Raw genomic sequence first — 19,755 nt, 5'->3', positions numbered from 1 at the left:
ATGTGTAGAGAAGGAGATCTAGGAAAAACATACCATAAACTAGGGTTTAAGGCAAAGAGGCTCCATAATCAACTCATGGGTAGATACTTTATGCTTCTCAGAACCAAAATATGCTTAGATCTGAAGTGGCAACTCCAGATCCGGCTTCTAACTCGAATGGATGACTAACTATGGCTTAAAAAGCCCCAAATCTCACAACCATAGAAGATCTAAAGGAAGGAAACGACTTAATACCTTCAATACCTCAGAAAGGCTCCCTAAACTTCAGATCTAAGGTCAATCCTTGAAGCTTCAATGATTCCCCTCTTTCTTCTTCCTTCAAATCACCCAAAAATGGCTTGGAAGCTTGAATGCACAACAATGGAGACTTAGGGTTCGATGTTCTGGGTGAGAGAGGCAGTAAAGGAACCCTAGGGGAGAGAATGAGACGTTTAAATAGGCTCCAAGTCCCGAATTTAGGGTTTTCCTCGTATAGACCAGACTCGCCGAGTCTCCTTGGCCGAGTCGCCGAGTCGGTCACTTACTCCTCGACCCGAATCCCGCTCGGACTCGCCGAGTTCCTCCTTGGACTCACCGAGTCGTCCCTTAAAATTAGGGTTTTTCTTTCCTTTCTTGGCCTTCCAGACTTTGGGTGTTACAACTCTCCCCCATTTAAACTAAACTTCGTCCTCGAATTTTGCTATGGCCAACCGCCAGCGATCTGTTTCCAATACCCACCAATTATCCCAACACGAGCTGCCTACCTTCGATGGTCTTCCACCCGGTCATTCTGACTAACATAATCCTCGCGGATAAAAACCTCGAGTCAACCCTGACCCTGAACAATTTAGAAACACAACTTACTCAACCGACAATCCTTCTGGTACTCTCCGAGTACTGCACTTGAACTCATAGGGGTTCACCCCTTCTTTCCTTACATGATTCGCTCGCCTTCCCAAGGCGATGCTCCATAACCAACTATTTCCTCTGTCACTGTGAAGATCCTATCTTCACCAATCCATTATTCCCGCTACTTCCAGTACGGGTCATTATCGCCAGTATCCACTGGACATTTCTTTCTACTATAATTTGGTGTCGAGCACTCCACAATCAACTAACTGAATCCCACCATGGATGCTTACGTGCACTGCTAGTGGCTGAATATTCTGCTATTCCATATATGCCTTCCGGATGAACTGAGACCACCCTGGTCCTTACCAATCTACCAATATCTGGATTACCGGCTCCCACCGGTCGCTAGACTTAACACAACTCCTAGTTGCTTGCAGCAACTTCGGAGAAACTTCGACCACCTATAATTGCTCAATCTATTCTGCCATTCAGGCACTACAATCCTGGGATCCCCGATCCCCTATCTTGACACTAAGGTCCCTAACTGGTCGCTAGGAGATAAGGGCCTCGCCCCAACTCTGCCAACGAAGCTACTATGGAATGTTACGGCTTACCCGCAGTCTCACAACACTTTCCACCACTGACTGCTAGAACGAAAGCGCCCCATGCTATCAGTTCTCAAGATCCTCCTTCTGACTCACTCGAGTCCTACAGGCGATCCTCCAACCTAAATCCCCAACCACATACTAACCATCACCAATACATGCACTAGCTGAGGGGGGGGGGGGGGGGTTCTCAAACTCCCAACCCTGAACTCCTCGATCCATCGAACGCAGAACTACTTCTTTTCCTTCTCGGAGGTTGCGCACTCATTCTGGGTCTGCGTGCTCCTACCTTTGCACCCTCGGAGGATTCTCCCCCACTTCGATCCTGCTTACCCCTTGCTGCTCAATACTCAAAAGAAATCACAATCCTTGCTACCATTCCATAATCAAGCTGTTGAGGATCCCAAGCTTACTGTAGCCAGGGATCTAACCAATCCATCTCTAAAACTATACCACTCCAAACTAGCGAGACATACCAAGTCCCTCCCAAGCATGCTACAGTTACTGCATCCTATGTTACCTTATCCAATAGGTCACATCCCCTAACTACCATACAAATATCCAAGGTATGCAGATGGAATATAACATAATCACAAGCAAGCCACACCGTAATACTATACTCATACCAAAATGGACGCAAAACCATAACAATATAATCATGCACAAATAAAAGAACTGAAAACGGAATTCGCATACCTGCAACGTCCGACGCTGCTCGCGACTCCAAGGTAGCCATCTGAAAAGCCTTGCCTCCTACCGCAGGCGCCTCTGCATGGTCCTGACGGCCGTATGTGATCCTCAAAGTTACAGGGGAAGGTGTCATCACCCGTCCTGCTGAAAACATACTGGGGCACTGGGCTTTCTTGTGGCCCCGCTGATTGCAGTCAAAACATATCAAGTCTGATCCCTGTGTGGTGGTAACAGTACAATCCCTGCTGAAATGACCAGTCCGACCGCACTTGAAGCAGCCAGACTCACCACCGCTACCACTCCTGCACGCACCCCTATGCGCCCTTCCACATTTCCCGCACCGGTTGCGGTCCCGATAATCCCTCGATCTCGAATCCGATCTCTTGGGCCATTTGCTTGAACCCACGGATACCTGAACCTCATCCGGCTTCCTCTTCCGGATCTGCTCCAAATCAATTTCCCTCTCTCTAGCTTGAGAAATCATATCTTCCAGCGTCTTATAGCTGGATCTGCTCACGAACTCCCTGATGTCATCCCTCAACATCTCATGATATCGGGCCTTCTTCATCTCCTTATCCGCGACATACTGCGGTACAAGAAGAGCCCTCTCCCTAAACTTGGCGGTGATCTCCGCCACAGTCTCAGTGGTCTGCGTCAAATCCTGAAACTCCCGTGCCAACTGCTGCACCTTAATAATTGGCGAAAACTCCGCCTTGAACCTGGCCGAGAAATCGCTCCAAGTCATCGCGTCCAACGCGGCATCATCCCCCAACGCATGACCAATCTCCTCCCACCAATCCCTCGCTCTGTCCTTCAGAAGACAGGAAGTGAGTCTGACCTTGTCCCCCTCAGGACACCGGCTCGTACGGAACGTGTTGGCAACATTAGCCAACCATCTGCTGCTAGCAATGGGGTCCCTAGCCCCATGATAATCTGGTGCCCCGCAAGCCCTGAACTCACGAAAGGTCAAGGTACGTGCTCCCATCAATGCCATCATCTCGGTACGGAAGGCTCCCAGCCTCTCATCCAAAATCTCCAATATACCCTCCTTGACTGTGCCAAAGATCACAAGAGTCTGATCTAGAATACTACACGTAACCTCAGCTGATATCAACTCCCTCATCCACTCCTCGAGCTGCTCGGCTCCTGAACCCGAGCCTGATCCCTCTCCGGCGCCTGATCCGCCCGCTGGTCTCTCTCTCAACGTCACCATGCTGAAAATATAATACATCCACTATCAGAATACTCATCACTGCTGCGAGACCAAACACACACCCTACCAGGTTCCCGGTCTTGTCTCGGCCTTTCCCGAATCGAGTACGGATCCTCTGCTTTCAGTAGTACGGGCCCATACTACCTTCTACATCTATCCGTACTTTCCTCAGGAACTGCTTTGACTCCACCAGGTCCCTTATCCACTACTACTGCTCCCAGCACTATCTCATCCTAGGCTTTCCCTAGGGAAACCTCTGACTCAACTCAAACCAGTCCTCAGATGCTGAAGGTCTCCTTATGATGCCAATTAGCCATCACCTGGATACCATCACATGTGACGAGGTTCAGATAATCCTTCGAGTAAAAGACTCGTCCCTACAATGGTTGGACTCAAACAAGAGCTGCGAAATAGGGCCAAATCCAGCACTCTGAGATTATTCAACCCTAATCACATATGACGTGACGTATCCACCTACTGACTAACTCCCATCACTCGGAATCCCATATTGCACAAAGCAAGCATCATTCAGACAAGGGGAAAAGCTAACCACAACATACTCAAGTAATCATATCCACATAGCAAGAATCTGAACTAGCATGCAACACAAACTCATAAACTCAGGCATAACCTAAACAGGCTATCCTACTACTGTCTAATCAACACTATCATGCAGGTCAAAGCACATATAATAGGCACATAAGGCATCCTCCCTAGATCCTTAGTCCTAATCTAGCATGTTGTTCTACTAACTGATACTCATAACATAAACTTGTATGGGTATTTTGGGGTACTTACTTGAGCTTGGCTGATTGCATGCACCACACCCTTTTTCTCTTTTCATAGTTCTTTCCTTTCTGAATTATTTATGCTTTTCTAAAACTATTTTCTTTCTCAAAACTCTCTTTTTACAAAACTGTCTTTTCGTTTTGAAAACTTTTTATCCGACCCCTTACTTTGAGTTCAGACACACCCTAGAGTATGCCCGAATCCCTCAAACCAAGGCTCTGATACCAACTTGTAACATACCAAAATTCAAGACTAAAAATTTCTTTTAATAAAACATTACTTTAAGCAAAATTATCGATTCAAAACAAAACCAGAGTATTAGTTTCCAAAACACATGTTCGTTATTAGAGTAAAACATTCTCAGGCTGTCTAATCTATGGTGTGTGCCATGCGATCACCCCGAGCTCTTTCCTCCGCTACCGGAAGTACTTGAAACCAAAACTGAAAATCGTAAGCACGAAGCTTAGTAAGTTCCCCAACCTACCACATACCATGCATAACCACATACTGCACATATTGGGCCACGCCTGCTATTCTAGGCCTCGCCCCTACCTCGGGCCTCGCCCGCTACAACGGCCTCGCCGCTCCAGGCCCCGCCTGGCTTCGAGCCCCGCTCGGATACAGATTTGTTTCACTTAGGCCTCGCCTGTCATAGGGCCTCGCCCGCTAACATATAATAGCACATAAACATATCACAACACAGAAGCTAAACACATACTAACGGATCCTAGCCAAAGGCCTCTCCTATCCTGGGCCTCGCCCTTGTCCTGCTACTGATGAGTCGTGGAACCCCGTCCATGCTCCTACTGATAGTGAGATACGGGCCCAGCCCACACTCACTCTTTCCCTAACTTGGGCCTCTCCCCTAATCCGTTGCTAATGAGATGTGGAACACCATCCACACTCTCCTATTGGTGAGATACAAGACCTCGCCCACACTCACTTCCCTACCAGGCACATACAAGTATCACACAGACAACAAGTATAAACTATCACATAAACCATTCCTTGGGCGCTAGCCCGCTGTCCTTGGACCACATCCTGAATATCATACTAGCATACTGTGCCTAGGGCTAACCCCCGGGTCTTCTAATACTACATGGGCCGGCATTGTGGTCGTAAACCCATTCACACAAAAGGGAAACTCACCTGCACTGGCTGAACTCACTGATGATCCCACTAGCTGCTACCCGGCAACTCTCTGAACTCGTGCTCCACTAGCTCCCCGAGCTATCAATATCAATGCAACACTTAGTTTAACTGGCCTCCGAAAGACAACCAAGTCAACTCTGGTCAAAGCCAAGGTCCTGGTCGTGGTCAACCTTCCAGGTCAACCCTACTCGTCTAGTCACCCTACTGACTCGCCGAGTTCATATGTTCATAGTCCTTCCATTCGCAACTCGACTCGCCGAGTCAGTCCATGACTCGCCGAGTTTACCGATTCCCGAGTTCTGACCTGCCCGACTCACCGAGTCTCCACTCGACTTACTGATTCGAGTCTCAACTCGAAGGGTTTAGGGTTTCGCGACCTGACTTGCCGAGTCCAAGAACAGACTCGCCGAGTCCAAGGCAACCTTTAACAGACTCGCCGAGTTGTTCTTCAAATTCGCCGAGTTCCTGCCCAACTTCATCTGACTCGACGAGTTGTTCATCCCACTCGTCGAGTTCCTACTCATCTTCATGCTACTCGCCGAGTCCACTCAAAGGACTTGCCGAGTCCATTCAGATCTACATACATGCAAAGGACTTTTGAGTCATGCATGGATTCCAAACTGTAGATCTACCTTTCCGAAGCCTATTCCTCACGTAAAGTTGCAAACTTTATGTGTAGAGAAGGAGATCTAGGAAAAACACACCATAAACTAGGGTTTAAGGCAAAGAGGCTCCATAATCAACTCATGGGTAGATACTTTATGCTTCTCAGGACCAAAATATGCTTAGATCTGAAGTAGCAACTCCAGAGCCGGCTTCTCACTCGAATGGATGACTAACTATGGCTTAAAAAGCCCCAAATCTCACAACCATAGAAGATCTAAAGGAAAGAAACGACTTAATACCTTCAATACCTCAGAAAGGCTCCCCAAACTTCAGATCTAAGGTCAATCCTTGAAGCTTCAATGATTCCCCTCTTTCTTCTTCCTTCAAATCACCCAAAAATGGCTTGGAAGCTTGAATGCACAACAATGGAGACTTAGGGTTCGATGTTCTGGGTGAGAGAGGCAGTAAAGGAACCCTAGGGGAGAGAATGAGACGTTTAAATAGGCTCCAAGTCCCGAATTTAGGGTTTTCCTCGTACAGACCAGACTTGCCGAGTCGCCGAGTCGGTCACTTACTCCTCGACCCGGATCCCGCTCGGACTCGCCGAGTTCCTCCTTGGACTCGCCAAGTCGTCCCTTAAAATTAGGGTTTTTCTTTCCTTTCTTGGCCGTCTAGACTTTTGGTGTTACACCTTCCTTGGTCCCTTCTTAAAACAATTTTAAAACTTTTGTAATTCCTTAGTTTGAGTCTGGATTCACATGAATCCTCTTCCAATTCGCTCAAACCAAGGCTCTGATACCAACTTGTAACATCTAAAAAATCACAACAAATTTTAACTTCTCAAAAACAATAATTCAATCTATAATGTTTACAAAACCATTGTTCCTAAAGTGTTTCTCAAAAATCCAGATAACATAAAACCGAAGGATGTGCACGATCATGCCTTCGCCTTTCCACGGTCCTCAAAAGTACCTGAAACAAAACTAAAACTGTAAGTCAACGCTTAGTGAGTTCCCCCAAAGTACCACCACATAACATAACAAACAATATCATGCATTCAGAGCCTTCAGCATGATTGAACCACCTCACCAGGCCTTTAGCCTATCTAGACCACTCTCTGGGCCTTCATGATTGGACCATCTGTAGGCCTTCAGTCTATCTGGACTGCCCTGGGTATCTTGTCCTTCAGTCTCAGCTAGTCTGCCTCAACCCAGTAAACCATAACATATCGATACATAACATTATCAGTCAATAACAACAAGCACAGGTAGTCCTGCAGATCTATCAGTCTAATCACATAACCAATAAACACATATCTTAGCATAATAACATACAACAACCATGATATTTAATCCAATGGGCCAACCTTGGTGCCTTCGACCCATAAGTACAGTGAGGAAAACTCACCTCTCAGTCAATATACAATCTGAATGAATCTCTGCTCCAACAACCAACTCTACCCTACTCCTAATAATCAAAACATTTCATATTCTAGATTATTAATAATTTCCCAAAACACTGTTGGTCAAAATCGGTTAAATCACCAAAATCAGTCGATTCAACTCAGCCGAGTCGACCAAGACCTCATATGTGAGGCGTACTTCGGATGTACGCGGGGCATACTCACTGTCCTAGGAGTCGGGGATCAAACTGCGTACCTGCAGCATACCAAATAGTACGCCAACATATGCAATCGATTCACCACTTAATGAGTTAAGAGCTTATTAGTTAAGCTATCACGACCCAAATGCAGATCTAAGACCCAAATATCATCCTTAACCATAAAGTCTCCAACTTTATGGTCTTAGCATGGCCAATAAGTTCTAAATGCTAGAAACCCCACCCTCTTAACCTATTAAGACAATCAAACACATGCATGGACAAGAATGCTCAAACAAGTGGCTAAGGTTTGATAGAATCGAATGGAGGTTTTGGAGGCTAATGAGAGATGAGGTTGGAGGCCATAAAGATATTTAAATGGGGTTCAAACCCTTAAATTTAGGGTTTGATAACCTCGCACGTACGCCCTACGTACGTAATGTACGCCATGTGTACTAAACCCCCGCATATACGCCCAACGTACTAGACCTCGACCTGAAATTAAAAAAATGCGACTATGGGCCATTTTGCAAGATTGCTCATACATAAGGGCTAAATACCATAAACCTTCATACTTAAGGGTTAAATTTGGAAATACCTCATTGACAGGATGTTACACCCTGCATCCCTTGAAATCCTTGAAGGAGAGCATGCGGGCTTCATGTTGCCTGCAGCCAACTCGGCTCTGAAGGTCTGGAAGCGCTCCTCCATCAACTCAATGATACCCTCCTTTATCGATTTGAACATCACCGACGTTGCATCAAGGATGCCTTTTGTAATCTCGGATGAGATGAACTTGCGTAGTCCCTCATCAGTTGGTTCAGTGCCCATGCCCGAACCCGAACCATATCTAGATTCCGAACCTCCTACTCCACCATGTGTCATCACCATGCTGAAACACAATATATAAACAATTAGTACGTGCACGGAGAGGTTCACACTCTCGAAGTTTCTTGAAATCATCAATGTCTTCCTTGTCTTGGGTATACATCATGTGCTTTCAGTAGTATGGGCCTAATACTACCTTCGACACCTATCTATACCTTCCTCAAGAATTGTATCGACTCCTCCAATTCACTTCCCTACTATCAATTACCTTAATCCCGATATAGAGCGCCCTATGCACTAAAACATTTCCTAAGCTTTTCTAGGGTTCCTCTCACACCACTCTCTGCCATTAGTTGCAGAAGAGACTCCCTCTAATACCTTCTAACAACCTCACGAATACATTACATGTTACCGACACCAAAAAATTTCCGACTGCTAGGTCCCACCCTACAACGGATGGACTCAAACAAGAGTTGTATGATAGGTTTGAACCTCACCTTCAAAAATTATCTAATCCCCACAACATTTAATTTAAGGTATTCGCTTAATAATTAGTTGGCGCCAGTGGAGTCCCTAAAAGCGTAAAGCAAGCAGTATTTGAGCATTAAGTTCTAAACTAGAGCACTACTTAACCAGGTCACTCTATCTGATCATCTGAAATCTATACTAGCATGTAGTTCTAGAGTGTCATACAACCGACACACAAGGCATCCCTCCTACTCTCCTAGCATCCTATAATACAAGTCTAAGCAGATCCTTAGCCCTAATGTAGCATGTTATACATATATACATATACCGAATAATAAACATGTATGGGTATTTTTGGAAATACTTACTTGAGCGCGGCTGATTGCACGTAGGCCTGGCAATGGAGCGGGTTTGGAGCGAATCGGCCTTGATCCAAACCCTTTTAACAAATTTCAAAATCCGATCCAAACCCGCTCCGTAACCCGCAGGGTTTTAAATAATCAGACCCATACCCTTATCCACCGAATCAACGAATATCCAAACCCGCCCCGTAACCCAAAGGTTTTTTAAATAATCAAACACATTTTAACTAATTCCTAAAATAAAATGTCTTAAATAAAAAAATGTATACTATATCTTAATACTTAAAATAACATTTTTTAAATAAAAAAATTGATTTAGAAAATGACATTACATACTCGAAGAATTTCAATCAGAATTAAAAATCACTATTGCAACAACTTTGAATTGATTTATGAGTATCGGGTGTAGTGATAGCGAATAGCAATTGCCAACTTTTTTCATGTTAAAAGATGATTAATTGAATTAGAAATAGACATGACGATTTTTTGATGAATATAAATTGAATGACATTATGATTCTTGATAAAAGTCTATAAGTTTAGAAACTGACTTATCGATTCCTATGTAAAAGCGTTTTTTTCTTTGGCCTTTGCCCTTTGGACTTTTGATTGGAATTAAAATTAAACGTTAAGATGTATAAAATATAAATGTATAATTCTAAAATTTATATGGGGCGGGTTATAAATGGAGCGGATCGGTGATGATCCATACCCGACCCATTTAATAAAAGGGTTAACGGGTTTGGATCGTTAACAGGTAAACGAATCAAAAACTACGCTCCAAACCCATATAATTCTTACGGGTTTGGATGGCATCAGAGTCAAAACCCGCTTCATTGCCAGGTCTAATTGCACGCATCACACCCCCTTTTCTTTATAAAAAAATCTATTCGGAAAATCCATTTTCTTCCAAAAAGATTACTAATTCCTTAGTTTGAGTTCAGACACACTTGAGAGTGTGCCAGAATCTCTCAAACCAAGGCTATGATACCAACTTGTAACATCCCAAAAATTACTATGTAAAATTTTTATTTTTAAACTAACAGAAATATCATTCATTCATTCCAAAATCCACCAGAAAGTGATAATGTATAAAAATAATTATCATAGTACAAATCATGTCATAAAATGCGGAATGCTGGTGGATACAATGCGATGATGTCGGACCCTTCCTTTTCGAGCCAAAAGTACATGAATCCATAAACATAAAATTGTAAGGACAAAGCTTAATGAGTTTCCCCAAAATACCATATACCAAACATACATAACAGCTTGAAACTAAATTGAGTCTATTTCACCCCCTTCGATATCTTTCAACCGGTATTGTGTGTATTTCACCCCCTTCAGTATCTTTCAATCCAACTGGGTCTATTTCACCCCTTTTGGTATCTTTCAACCAGTATTGGGTCTATTTCACCCCCCTTCGGTATCTTTCAAGCAGTACTGGATGTATTTCATCCGCTACAACTAAGCATACAACCATATCAGCAAGAGTCACAAAGACAACAAGCACATACAAGCATATCAACAAGTGTTACAAAGACAACTATCATCCTACAATCGTAATCTAGTAGGTCGGAATTAGTGCCTTTGCCCACGAGTATAGTAAAGATACTCACCTAACAAATGATGATCAACCGCTACTGCTCCTACTACCGCGAATAGAGATGATATCAACCACCTATACAGTCGTACAAAGTACATCCTTAGCTTTCCTTCCAAAACTAAGAGTTTGACCAAAAGTCAATGCAAGTTAAAAGTTAAATTCAGCGGTCAAAGTTGACTCGCCACGTTGTGGCCATCCTTGGACACGTCATGGACCCCAAACGGAAAAACATATGTGTTTCCCCATTCGCCACACTGTGAGCACTGGGTTCAAAGTGTCTTAATGGGTTAAGACAAATCCTCCAATACCAAAGGTTCCAAAGTCCAAATCTGATCATTATTATTGTCTAAATGGATAAAGTTTCCAACTATCCCTTGAGACTCACCAAGGGGTCTAGATCTCATGTCTTAGGTCCATAAAGCACAACCATGGCATGGGCTTAACCAAGAAGCACTTAATCCCTTAAGTATCAAACCCATTTGCTCCAAAAGAGCTTATAACACTAAAACCAACTTAAATATTGGTGATTTTTAGACATGTATGTCTTGGTCTCAACTTTGGTCAAAATGGGATTTATGGCAAAAAAAACTTATGCATGTCTCAAACAACCAACCAAACTTCAGATCCAAACCATGAACTACTCCGAATTATCCAGATATTCATAAAGTTGCAAACTTTATGAAATCTCACCATCCCAAATAACAAGATAATAAAGAAAATGGGGTAAAATCCAAGATCTAGCAACTTATTATCAAAAAAGTGGAGCGTTGAACACTTACAAGGGTCCATAATCAAGTTAGGAAGGGAAGTCTGGACTTTCTTGCTGATTATTGGATTACTCCTTCTTGCTTCTTCCTTCAAGATCTCTCAAATGCACTCAAGAAAGGTTCAACAAAGGAGAAAAAGGAATTATGGTTTCTTCTGAGTAAAAGATGGTGGTGGAGGTTGAGGGTAAGCAAGCCCACATCGTGGAGACTCCCAAAGTCGAATTTTAAATTAAAAATAAAACATTTCTCAAAACCGAATGTTATAATTTGGTTAATCGTTAGCATAGAAAACATATTAAGACTGATTGTCATTTCACCCGTCATCCTTTTCACCTACACCGACCCTACTCACCCTCATAACACCCACACTACCACCTACAAAAAAAATGTTAACTAAACAAGTTTTCAAAGTTCTCATTTTTCTTAGAAATTTTTTCCATAGAACACCCTATTTTTCTGTAATTAAACGAAGCCTTAGATTCTTAGAAGGAGAATCGCTATTGTCAAAACTCAAGGAATTGAACACACATGTCGACCATCATTATGAATAATGATTGTGTGCAACATATTTGGGGAATTGTTCTACTATAAACTATCGGATGATGGTATTGTAGAAAATTAGAAACCGAGTAGATGTCGGGGCCACTAAGGGTTCCGAAGTCGGCGATCACAGAGGCAACGACAAGTAGAGAAGCTACGCCAAAACCTTTGAAGGTTATGAGGCATCAATTGCCTTAGTAACCTTTGCAGTTAGTGGAAGGAGTATATGCCCCATACCACTTTGACACCGTTGGTGGCATACCACCACTTGTGCCGCCTACTCCACCTCTAGTAACGATGGAATTATCATCCACGTAACAACTAAGTTGTCGTTATACTATATGGGTTGTACTTCATTTTTTTTGGAACGAAGACACACATATTTGAAAAGGTCGTAGAAAAAACGAGTTCGAGGTTGTTTGTCTGAGGTCCAAATGATGGTGCCAATGATGAATACATGGATTCGTAATATAGTATGAGGTTGGAACGTAGTTCTGATCTTGGATCTGGCATCACCTAAAATGAATCGGTTAGCAATATTCTCGGGTCAGAACCCGAGAATACACTTCGATGATATAGTCAGTATATGTACGAATGAATAATCAAGAACAAAATAAGAAAAGTTTAAGGTTATTACTTATTTGAGTGTGTAGAATGTAACTTGTTTGACGAATTCCCCTTGATCTTGATAGGTCATGAATACCTATTAGATTAAGATAAAGATTCTATAGATTTATTAGAATTAGGCATAAACCGGATTTAAAAAATATATAAACTATATATCTTAGGTCATGAATGCCTATTAGATTAAGATAAAGATTCTATAGATTTATTAGAATTAGGCATAAACCGGATTTAAAAAATATATAAACTATATATTTAATAATAACGTATATATTTAAGTAATTAATAAAATATATATGGATTCATAGAATATATGTATGCCGTATGTCATCATTTTTATTGGAGTAAAAGAAAAGGAAGGGTTTTATCAATAAAGCAATCAAACTACAAGGTAACAATCATGGACCAGTAATTTCTGGTGGGATTTTTCTGTTTTTGTGATCAAGTGCAGAAGGTATATTTATGGTTCGTGAGTAGTAGAAGGCATTTGATCAGAGGAATAGTTCAGTAAAGTCTCTTTCTTGACAGCAATTGACCATTCTTTACACTCCATCTTCTTCACCAATCTTATCCCTTTCTCATAAATTCACTTTACGCTTAAACTTTTTGATTACCAAACCCTTGAAAAAACACTAATTTATCAGCCAAATTAATAGAGTTTTTTCGGATATAAATATGACTATGAATCGTAACCCGTCGTCCACGTTTTTTGTTCTTACTGGTGTACTCTTGTCGACTTAAATAAACGTCACCCATCTTCCTCAATAATTGCGAGAGTTTCTTTCATATAAAAAGAAACAGTTAAATATCTATCTCTGAAATCCGAATTCGATTGCGATTCTTTCAGATTCTCTTGAAATGGGGAAATCCCATTTTGTCGCTTTATTAGCTGTGTTCTTCTTCTTCATTCTTCCGCTTTTCCATGGAGGATTCGCCATGGCTGCAGGGACCTCAGATGGATCAGAACAATGGGGTTACGTCGAAGTTAGACCTAGTAAGCGACTAAGCTTCAATACTTCAATTCTTTTTGTTTAACCCATTTTCAAAAATCCAATCTTTTGACATTCGTGTGCGTTTTTTATGGTGTTTTTAAACACAGAAGCTCATATGTTCTGGTGGTATTATAAAAGTCCTTATAGAACTCAAGATTCAAACAACCCATGGCCTATAATTCTTTGGTTACAAGGTGGACCTGTAAGTACTTGTGTTCATGACTTCATTCAAATGTGAAAAGTGAAAACATGTTTTGTTTTTCAAAAATGTGTTTTTGATCTTTGTATGTGTTTTTCAGGGTGCTTCAGGAGTTGGAACTGGAAACTTTGAAGAGGTGGGCCCATTAGACTCTTTCTTGAAGCCAAGAAACTCTACATGGCTAAGAAAGGCAGATCTATTGTTTGTGGTAAGCAATTATGATACATTTTCTTGAACTATTGTTTTGTTTTTTTTAATATTGTTTATATTCTTTTTTTGTGGGAAATTAGGATAATCCAGTTGGGACTGGATACAGTTTTGTTGAAGATCGAGAGTTATTGGTGAAAACTGATGAAGAGGCTGCAACTGATTTAACGACATTGTTGATTGAAATATTTAATAGAAATGAAACTCTTCAAAAGAGTCCTCTTTATATAGTAGCAGAGTCTTATGGTGGTAAATATGCAGTCACTCTTGGATTATCTGCTCTCAAAGCCATTGAAGATAAAAAGTTAAATCTCATTCTTGGAGGTATACACAATTACACACCATATTTTTTCAAGATTTCCCAAAAAAGTTTACTTCTTTTGTTGTATTTTGATTAATTTTTTCGACCTTTGTATGTAGTTTTCACTTCAAATTAACCATCTTTCTTGTGAAAGTACCAAAAATAGCACTACCCCTTTTTACAATGAGTGATTTTTGGACAAACGGTGTAAATATAGATGCAAAAAAGGGTTTTTTAAGAATAACTTTCTTGCATAAATGTCATGAAGTCGATTTGGTGATTTATGTGTAGGAATTGCGTTGGGAGATAGTTGGATTTCACCTGAAGATTTTGTGGTACTTTACTTTGAACAAATATGATTATGAACATATTAAACATGATTTTAAATTTTCAAAAACTTTTGAAATTGGAATTATTAGGTATCGTGGGGTCCTCTTCTGAAGGATGTTTCAAGGATAGGCGACAATGGCTTGACACAATCAAACAGGTGACTTCATTATTTCTTTAGATTTGATTGTATTTTCTTTTTTTCTGACAAATTCATGTCATGAAACAACAGTCTAGTTGAGAAAATAAAGCAGCAAATTGCAAATGGGAAACTGAGAGATGCTACAGAAACATGGAGTGATCTTGAAGAAGTGATTAGTGCCAATAGCAACTCCGTTGTATGTTTCACTTTTTACCCTTGTAAAAAAGGACAAATTACAACAAAACCATTATATTTTGGGCAGTTTTTCGGTTTTACACATTTTTTTCAATAAAAAACGATTTTTTTTGGGTTATGTGTAGGATTTTTACAATTTCATGTTGGATTCGGAGATGGATCCATTGTCCATGTCAGCATCAGAGCTAATGACGAAAATAACCCCAAAGAAGAGGTACTCAAGATATCTTGATTCATTGAAGAAATCTCCAGGTGGAAATGGTGGCCTTGGTTACTTGATGAATGGTGCCATTAGAAAGAAACTTGGGATTATCCCAAATAATGTGGAGTGAGTTTCTTTTTATGTTTTCTTTTATTGAATTTAATATTTTAATATAAATATATTCCATAAAGAATGTTTTTAATCTAATGATATCGATTACAGATGGGGAGGACAATCGAATCTTGTTTTTGCATATTTAGAAGGCGATTTCATGCGACCAAGAATAAACGAGGCAAGATTTTTATAAATCAAAAACAAGATTTTAAATTTTGGAAAAAAAAATCAATTTTTTAACATGGGTTTCATTTATTTTGTTAATTAGGTTGATGAACTCTTGAATAAGGGAGTCAACGTGACTATATATAATGGTCAAGTAAGATCTATTTTCCTTTTTTATTAAATTTTGATTAATTTGGGAATCTTTATTATTGTTGTCATTTTGGTGGGAATTTTTTTTAGCTTGATGTTATATGTGCAACAAAGGGAACCGAAGCATGGGTTGAGAAGCTCAAGTAAGTTTGAATCTTACTATTCTCGTGGTGTTTATACTTAATCTAATGTGGAATTACTATTTTACCCTTGTGTTTTGTTTGAATGAAAAGGTGGGAAGGGCTAAAGACATTCTTGAACCTTGATAGAACTCCAATATATTGTGGAGATAATAGAATTACAAAAGGGTTCACCAAATCTTACAGAAATTTACACTTTTATTGGATTCTTGAAGCTGGTCACTTTGTAAGTTTTACACTTACACCCCCTCTAAGTTTTCTTTTAATATTCTTGTTATAATTCTACACATCACTATATCGAGATATTATTTGAATCAATAAATTGTGGGACCATTTTTGTGATTTCCCTGTGACAGAAGGGTCATTTCATAAACTTTAATACTCAAGATCTTTTTTACGTTTGAATTTTTCATTTTTTTTTATTTCAATTTTCAGGTGCCTGTAGATCAACCATGTGTAGCATTAGAAATGGTGGGAAGCATAACTCATTCCTCTGTGTCTACAAAGTAAATGATGATTTGTAGAGAAAAATGGAAAATAATAAATCGGAAAGTAGTTAAAAAACACAAAATTAGGAAAAGGTTACTAATTTTTATTGTTAATTGAATGTTGAAGCTAGAAATCGTACAAAATTGAAGAATTGTGACTTTTGAAATGAACTTGAGATAAGTATGTATTATTATTTATTATTTATTTCTGCATTTTATACATTTACTTAAGATGGCTTCTTTATCTTAATTTTTTTTAAATGATTACTGTTATTTATATATAAGATTACAACGATTGTTGGTGTATTAAAATAAAGACTTGTATTTAACTTTTAATAGAAACGTGGGTATATCTAATATATTGTGGGGACAAGAAGTAATTAAAGGGTTCACCAAATCTTATAAAATCTATTTTCTACTGGATCCTTGGAGCTGAACACATGGTAGGTCAACATCCAAAATTCATTCATATCAAAATTCATTATATGATATGATTTGTACTTTAGATTAATTATTATTTCAAGTAATACTTCTTCATACATAAAGTATTAGTAACCAATATTTTAATGTTCTCTTTTATCTATTTCAAGTATAAAATTGTTTATAGAAAATAGTGATTTGTTTTTCTTTATTTAAATTGTTGGATTGTATTTTGATACTATGTTATATATTAAAAGTAGTATATTACTTAAGAAGTTAAAACAGGAATTTGCAATGTGCATAAAACCCACATATGACATGTTAATGTAAAAGTATTAGAATATCTATACAAATTATTTAAAATCATATTCATTCCTGTTTTACTTGTAATTTTATAAAATAAAATAAAATAAAATAAAATAAAATAAAAAAAGTAAGTAAATGATAGTTTTGGTTCCTGTTGTATGCTTGGTCATAGTTTTGAAAAATTGATACCATCACCACCCTGGTTTCCAAATTAATCAGTTTTGGTCCTTCTAACTATCATCTAAGCTCTTCCATTAGATACACGTGAAATAACATAGTTACCTATGTTTTGTCCATTTTAATATGTGAAAATGACTTTATATGGGTAACTATGTTTCATAATCATTCAAAAAATATCATTCAAGTTTGGTGTGTCCAAAAAACACCATTCAAGTAAAGCATTTGTACAAAAAACACCAACAAAGTACATTCTTTGTTCAAATTTGACTTTGCAGTAACCGGCAATTACCGGTAAAAAAATAAGTAAAGGAAATAAAACAAGAGGAAATGACTCAAATGGGTAACTATGTTTCAAATTAAATTGTTCAAAAAGCATCATCCAAGTAAACTTTTTATACAAAAAACACCAACAAACTTATATGTTTTGTTCAAATATTACCCACCGGTAACTGGCTCTTACAGGTTAAATGATGACCTGGCTTAACTATTATGACATTGCATAATAATTATAGACAAAACAATAAATGATATATTCCTCCTTTAAATATCGATTTAGGGTTTCTTCATGAACGAATGACTTCTTATCCTAAAATTGTTCTTCTTCTTCTAAAGTGATGATCTCAAACTCAAGTCCAAAACCCTAATTCTTGACTTAACGCAAAAAAGGCTCCTTTACCCCTACCTCAATGGGCCTCCCTCCCCCTAAGGCCCAAATCCATAAAAAGCCCAAAAAGAAATCCAAGCCCAACTACAAGGCCTCTAAGGCCCAATATGGCCCAAAACCCCCCAACATGTCATTAAGCCCAAAAAATGACCTGCTACAATCAAGAGGATTCGAGGCCTAACTTAAACAAGTCCATGCATACGCCCAACATATGTTGCTGCGATCCGATTTAGGCCTAACTTAAACAAGTTTGATTTAGGCATCAAAAAAAATGACTATATAATCAGACTTATGATGAAGAAGTTATGGCCTTCGGAAGATTGGCGGTTCTTGATCCTAGTCGAGTATGTTGGGCGTACGCTAGGAGTACGTCGGGTGTATTGGCTCAAAATCCATATCGCAGAGGCTTCAGCATATGTTGGGCGTATGCATGGACTTGTTTAAGTTAGGCCTCGGTCCCACCTGATTGTAGCAGGTCATTTTTTGGGCTTAAGGCCATGTTGGGGGTTCTTGGGCCATATTGGGGCTTAGAGGCCTTGTGGTTGGGCTTGGATGCCTTTTTGGGCTTTTTATGGATTTGGGCCTTAGGGGGAGGGAGGCCCATTGAGGCAGGGGTAAAGGAGCCCTTTTTGCCTTAAGTCAAGAATTAGGGTTTTGGACTTGAGTTCGAGATCATCACTTTAGAAGAAGAAGAGAAATTATAGGAGAAGAAGAATTCATTCGTTCGTGAAGAAACCCTAAATAGATTTTTAAAGGAGGAATATATCATGTATTTTTTGTCAATAATTATTATGTCATGTCATAACAGTTAAGTCAAATCATCATTTAACCTGTAAGAGTCAGTTACCGGTGGGTAATATTTAAATAAAACATATAGTTTGTTGGTATTTTTTATACAAAAAATTTACTTGGATGGTGTTTTTTGAACATACCAAACTTGGATTGTGTTTTTTGAACAATTTTGAAACATAGTTACCCCTTTGAGTCATTTCCTCATGTTTTTTTTCCTTTACTTATTTTTTACCGGTAATTGTCGGTTACCACAATGTCAAATTTGAACAAAGAATGTACTCCGTTGGTGTTTTTTTGTACAAATGTTTTACTTGGATGGTGTTTTTTGGACACACCAAACTTGAATGGTATTTTTTGAACGATTTTGAAACATAGTTACCTATATAACTCATTTTCCCTTTTAATATATTAATATTTTAGAAACATCTTAGACCAATTTTAAGCTAGTAGGTATGGACCTCTTAAGAGGTGTTGAGAGTCATATATGGCATACTATAACGTCTGTAAGTCGTTAAGAGCAAATGAATACCATTTCAGCCTCATGTTATGTTAAGGCATGTTGGTGTTATAACATATTGATATGGAAAAAACTATTGGATGTACATACTCTCTCTCTCTCTCTCTCTCTCTCTCTCTCTCTCTCTCTCTCTCTCTCTCTCTCGCTACGTCATATTATAACATGGAAACGTCACCCCTACTTCATGTTATAGCATAATAGTGTTGTGTTGACATGCGAGGTAGCAAAGTTTGGGTGTTATAACACCCCACCCATACCGTGAGCCTTTTAAATACATGATAGAACATAAATAAGCCCAAATCATATACCATTAACTACATTTTGTATCAACTTTTCCAAAAATATGTCAAAACCGAAAAAATGTAATTTACTCTAAAATTATGATTACAAATTATCTTGAAAAAAAATTAGTCATAATTTTTGAAGAAACTCCACTTTTCACTAAAAAACTTCTATCTTTAATGTCTTGCACTCCAACTTCCGTAAGCTCATTTTTTAACGTTTTTTACATCGCTTTTTACCCTGAAACACATCATAAAAATATCATCAAAGCAGGTCCATTCATAAATTATGTC

General features: G+C 39.3%; 1 protein-coding gene across 2 annotated transcripts; it reads left to right on the top strand.

Moving 5' to 3' along the window:
• The first annotated feature begins 13,025 nt into the window (after positions 1-13,025).
• Positions 13,026-16,527, top strand: LOC111897753 (serine carboxypeptidase-like 51). Of its 2 annotated transcripts, XM_023893703.2 has the most exons (14): positions 13,026-13,070; positions 13,527-13,673; positions 13,779-13,873; positions 13,971-14,078; positions 14,161-14,401; positions 14,670-14,713; positions 14,798-14,865; positions 14,938-15,043; positions 15,168-15,370; positions 15,467-15,536; positions 15,627-15,677; positions 15,764-15,816; positions 15,907-16,039; positions 16,249-16,527. In XM_023893703.2, the coding sequence occupies exons 2-14, from the start codon at positions 13,538-13,540 to the stop codon at positions 16,321-16,323; spliced, it is 1,383 nt and encodes a 460-aa protein (XP_023749471.1). In that variant the 5' UTR covers positions 13,026-13,070; positions 13,527-13,537; the 3' UTR covers positions 16,324-16,527. The 2 variants fall into 2 exon arrangements, with proteins under 2 accessions (XP_023749471.1, XP_042751691.1); XM_042895757.1 differs by lacking the exon at positions 13,026-13,070 and having other exon boundaries at positions 13,193-13,673.
• The last annotated feature ends 3,228 nt before the right edge of the window (positions 16,528-19,755 follow it).

The sequence above is a fragment of the Lactuca sativa genome, chromosome 6 (genome assembly GCF_002870075.4).
Source record: "Lactuca sativa cultivar Salinas chromosome 6, Lsat_Salinas_v11, whole genome shotgun sequence".
Classification (NCBI taxonomy): Eukaryota; Viridiplantae; Streptophyta; class Magnoliopsida; order Asterales; family Asteraceae; genus Lactuca; species Lactuca sativa.
Note: the sequence above shows the minus strand (reverse complement) of the source record. Positions and strands in the feature narration are given on the sequence as shown.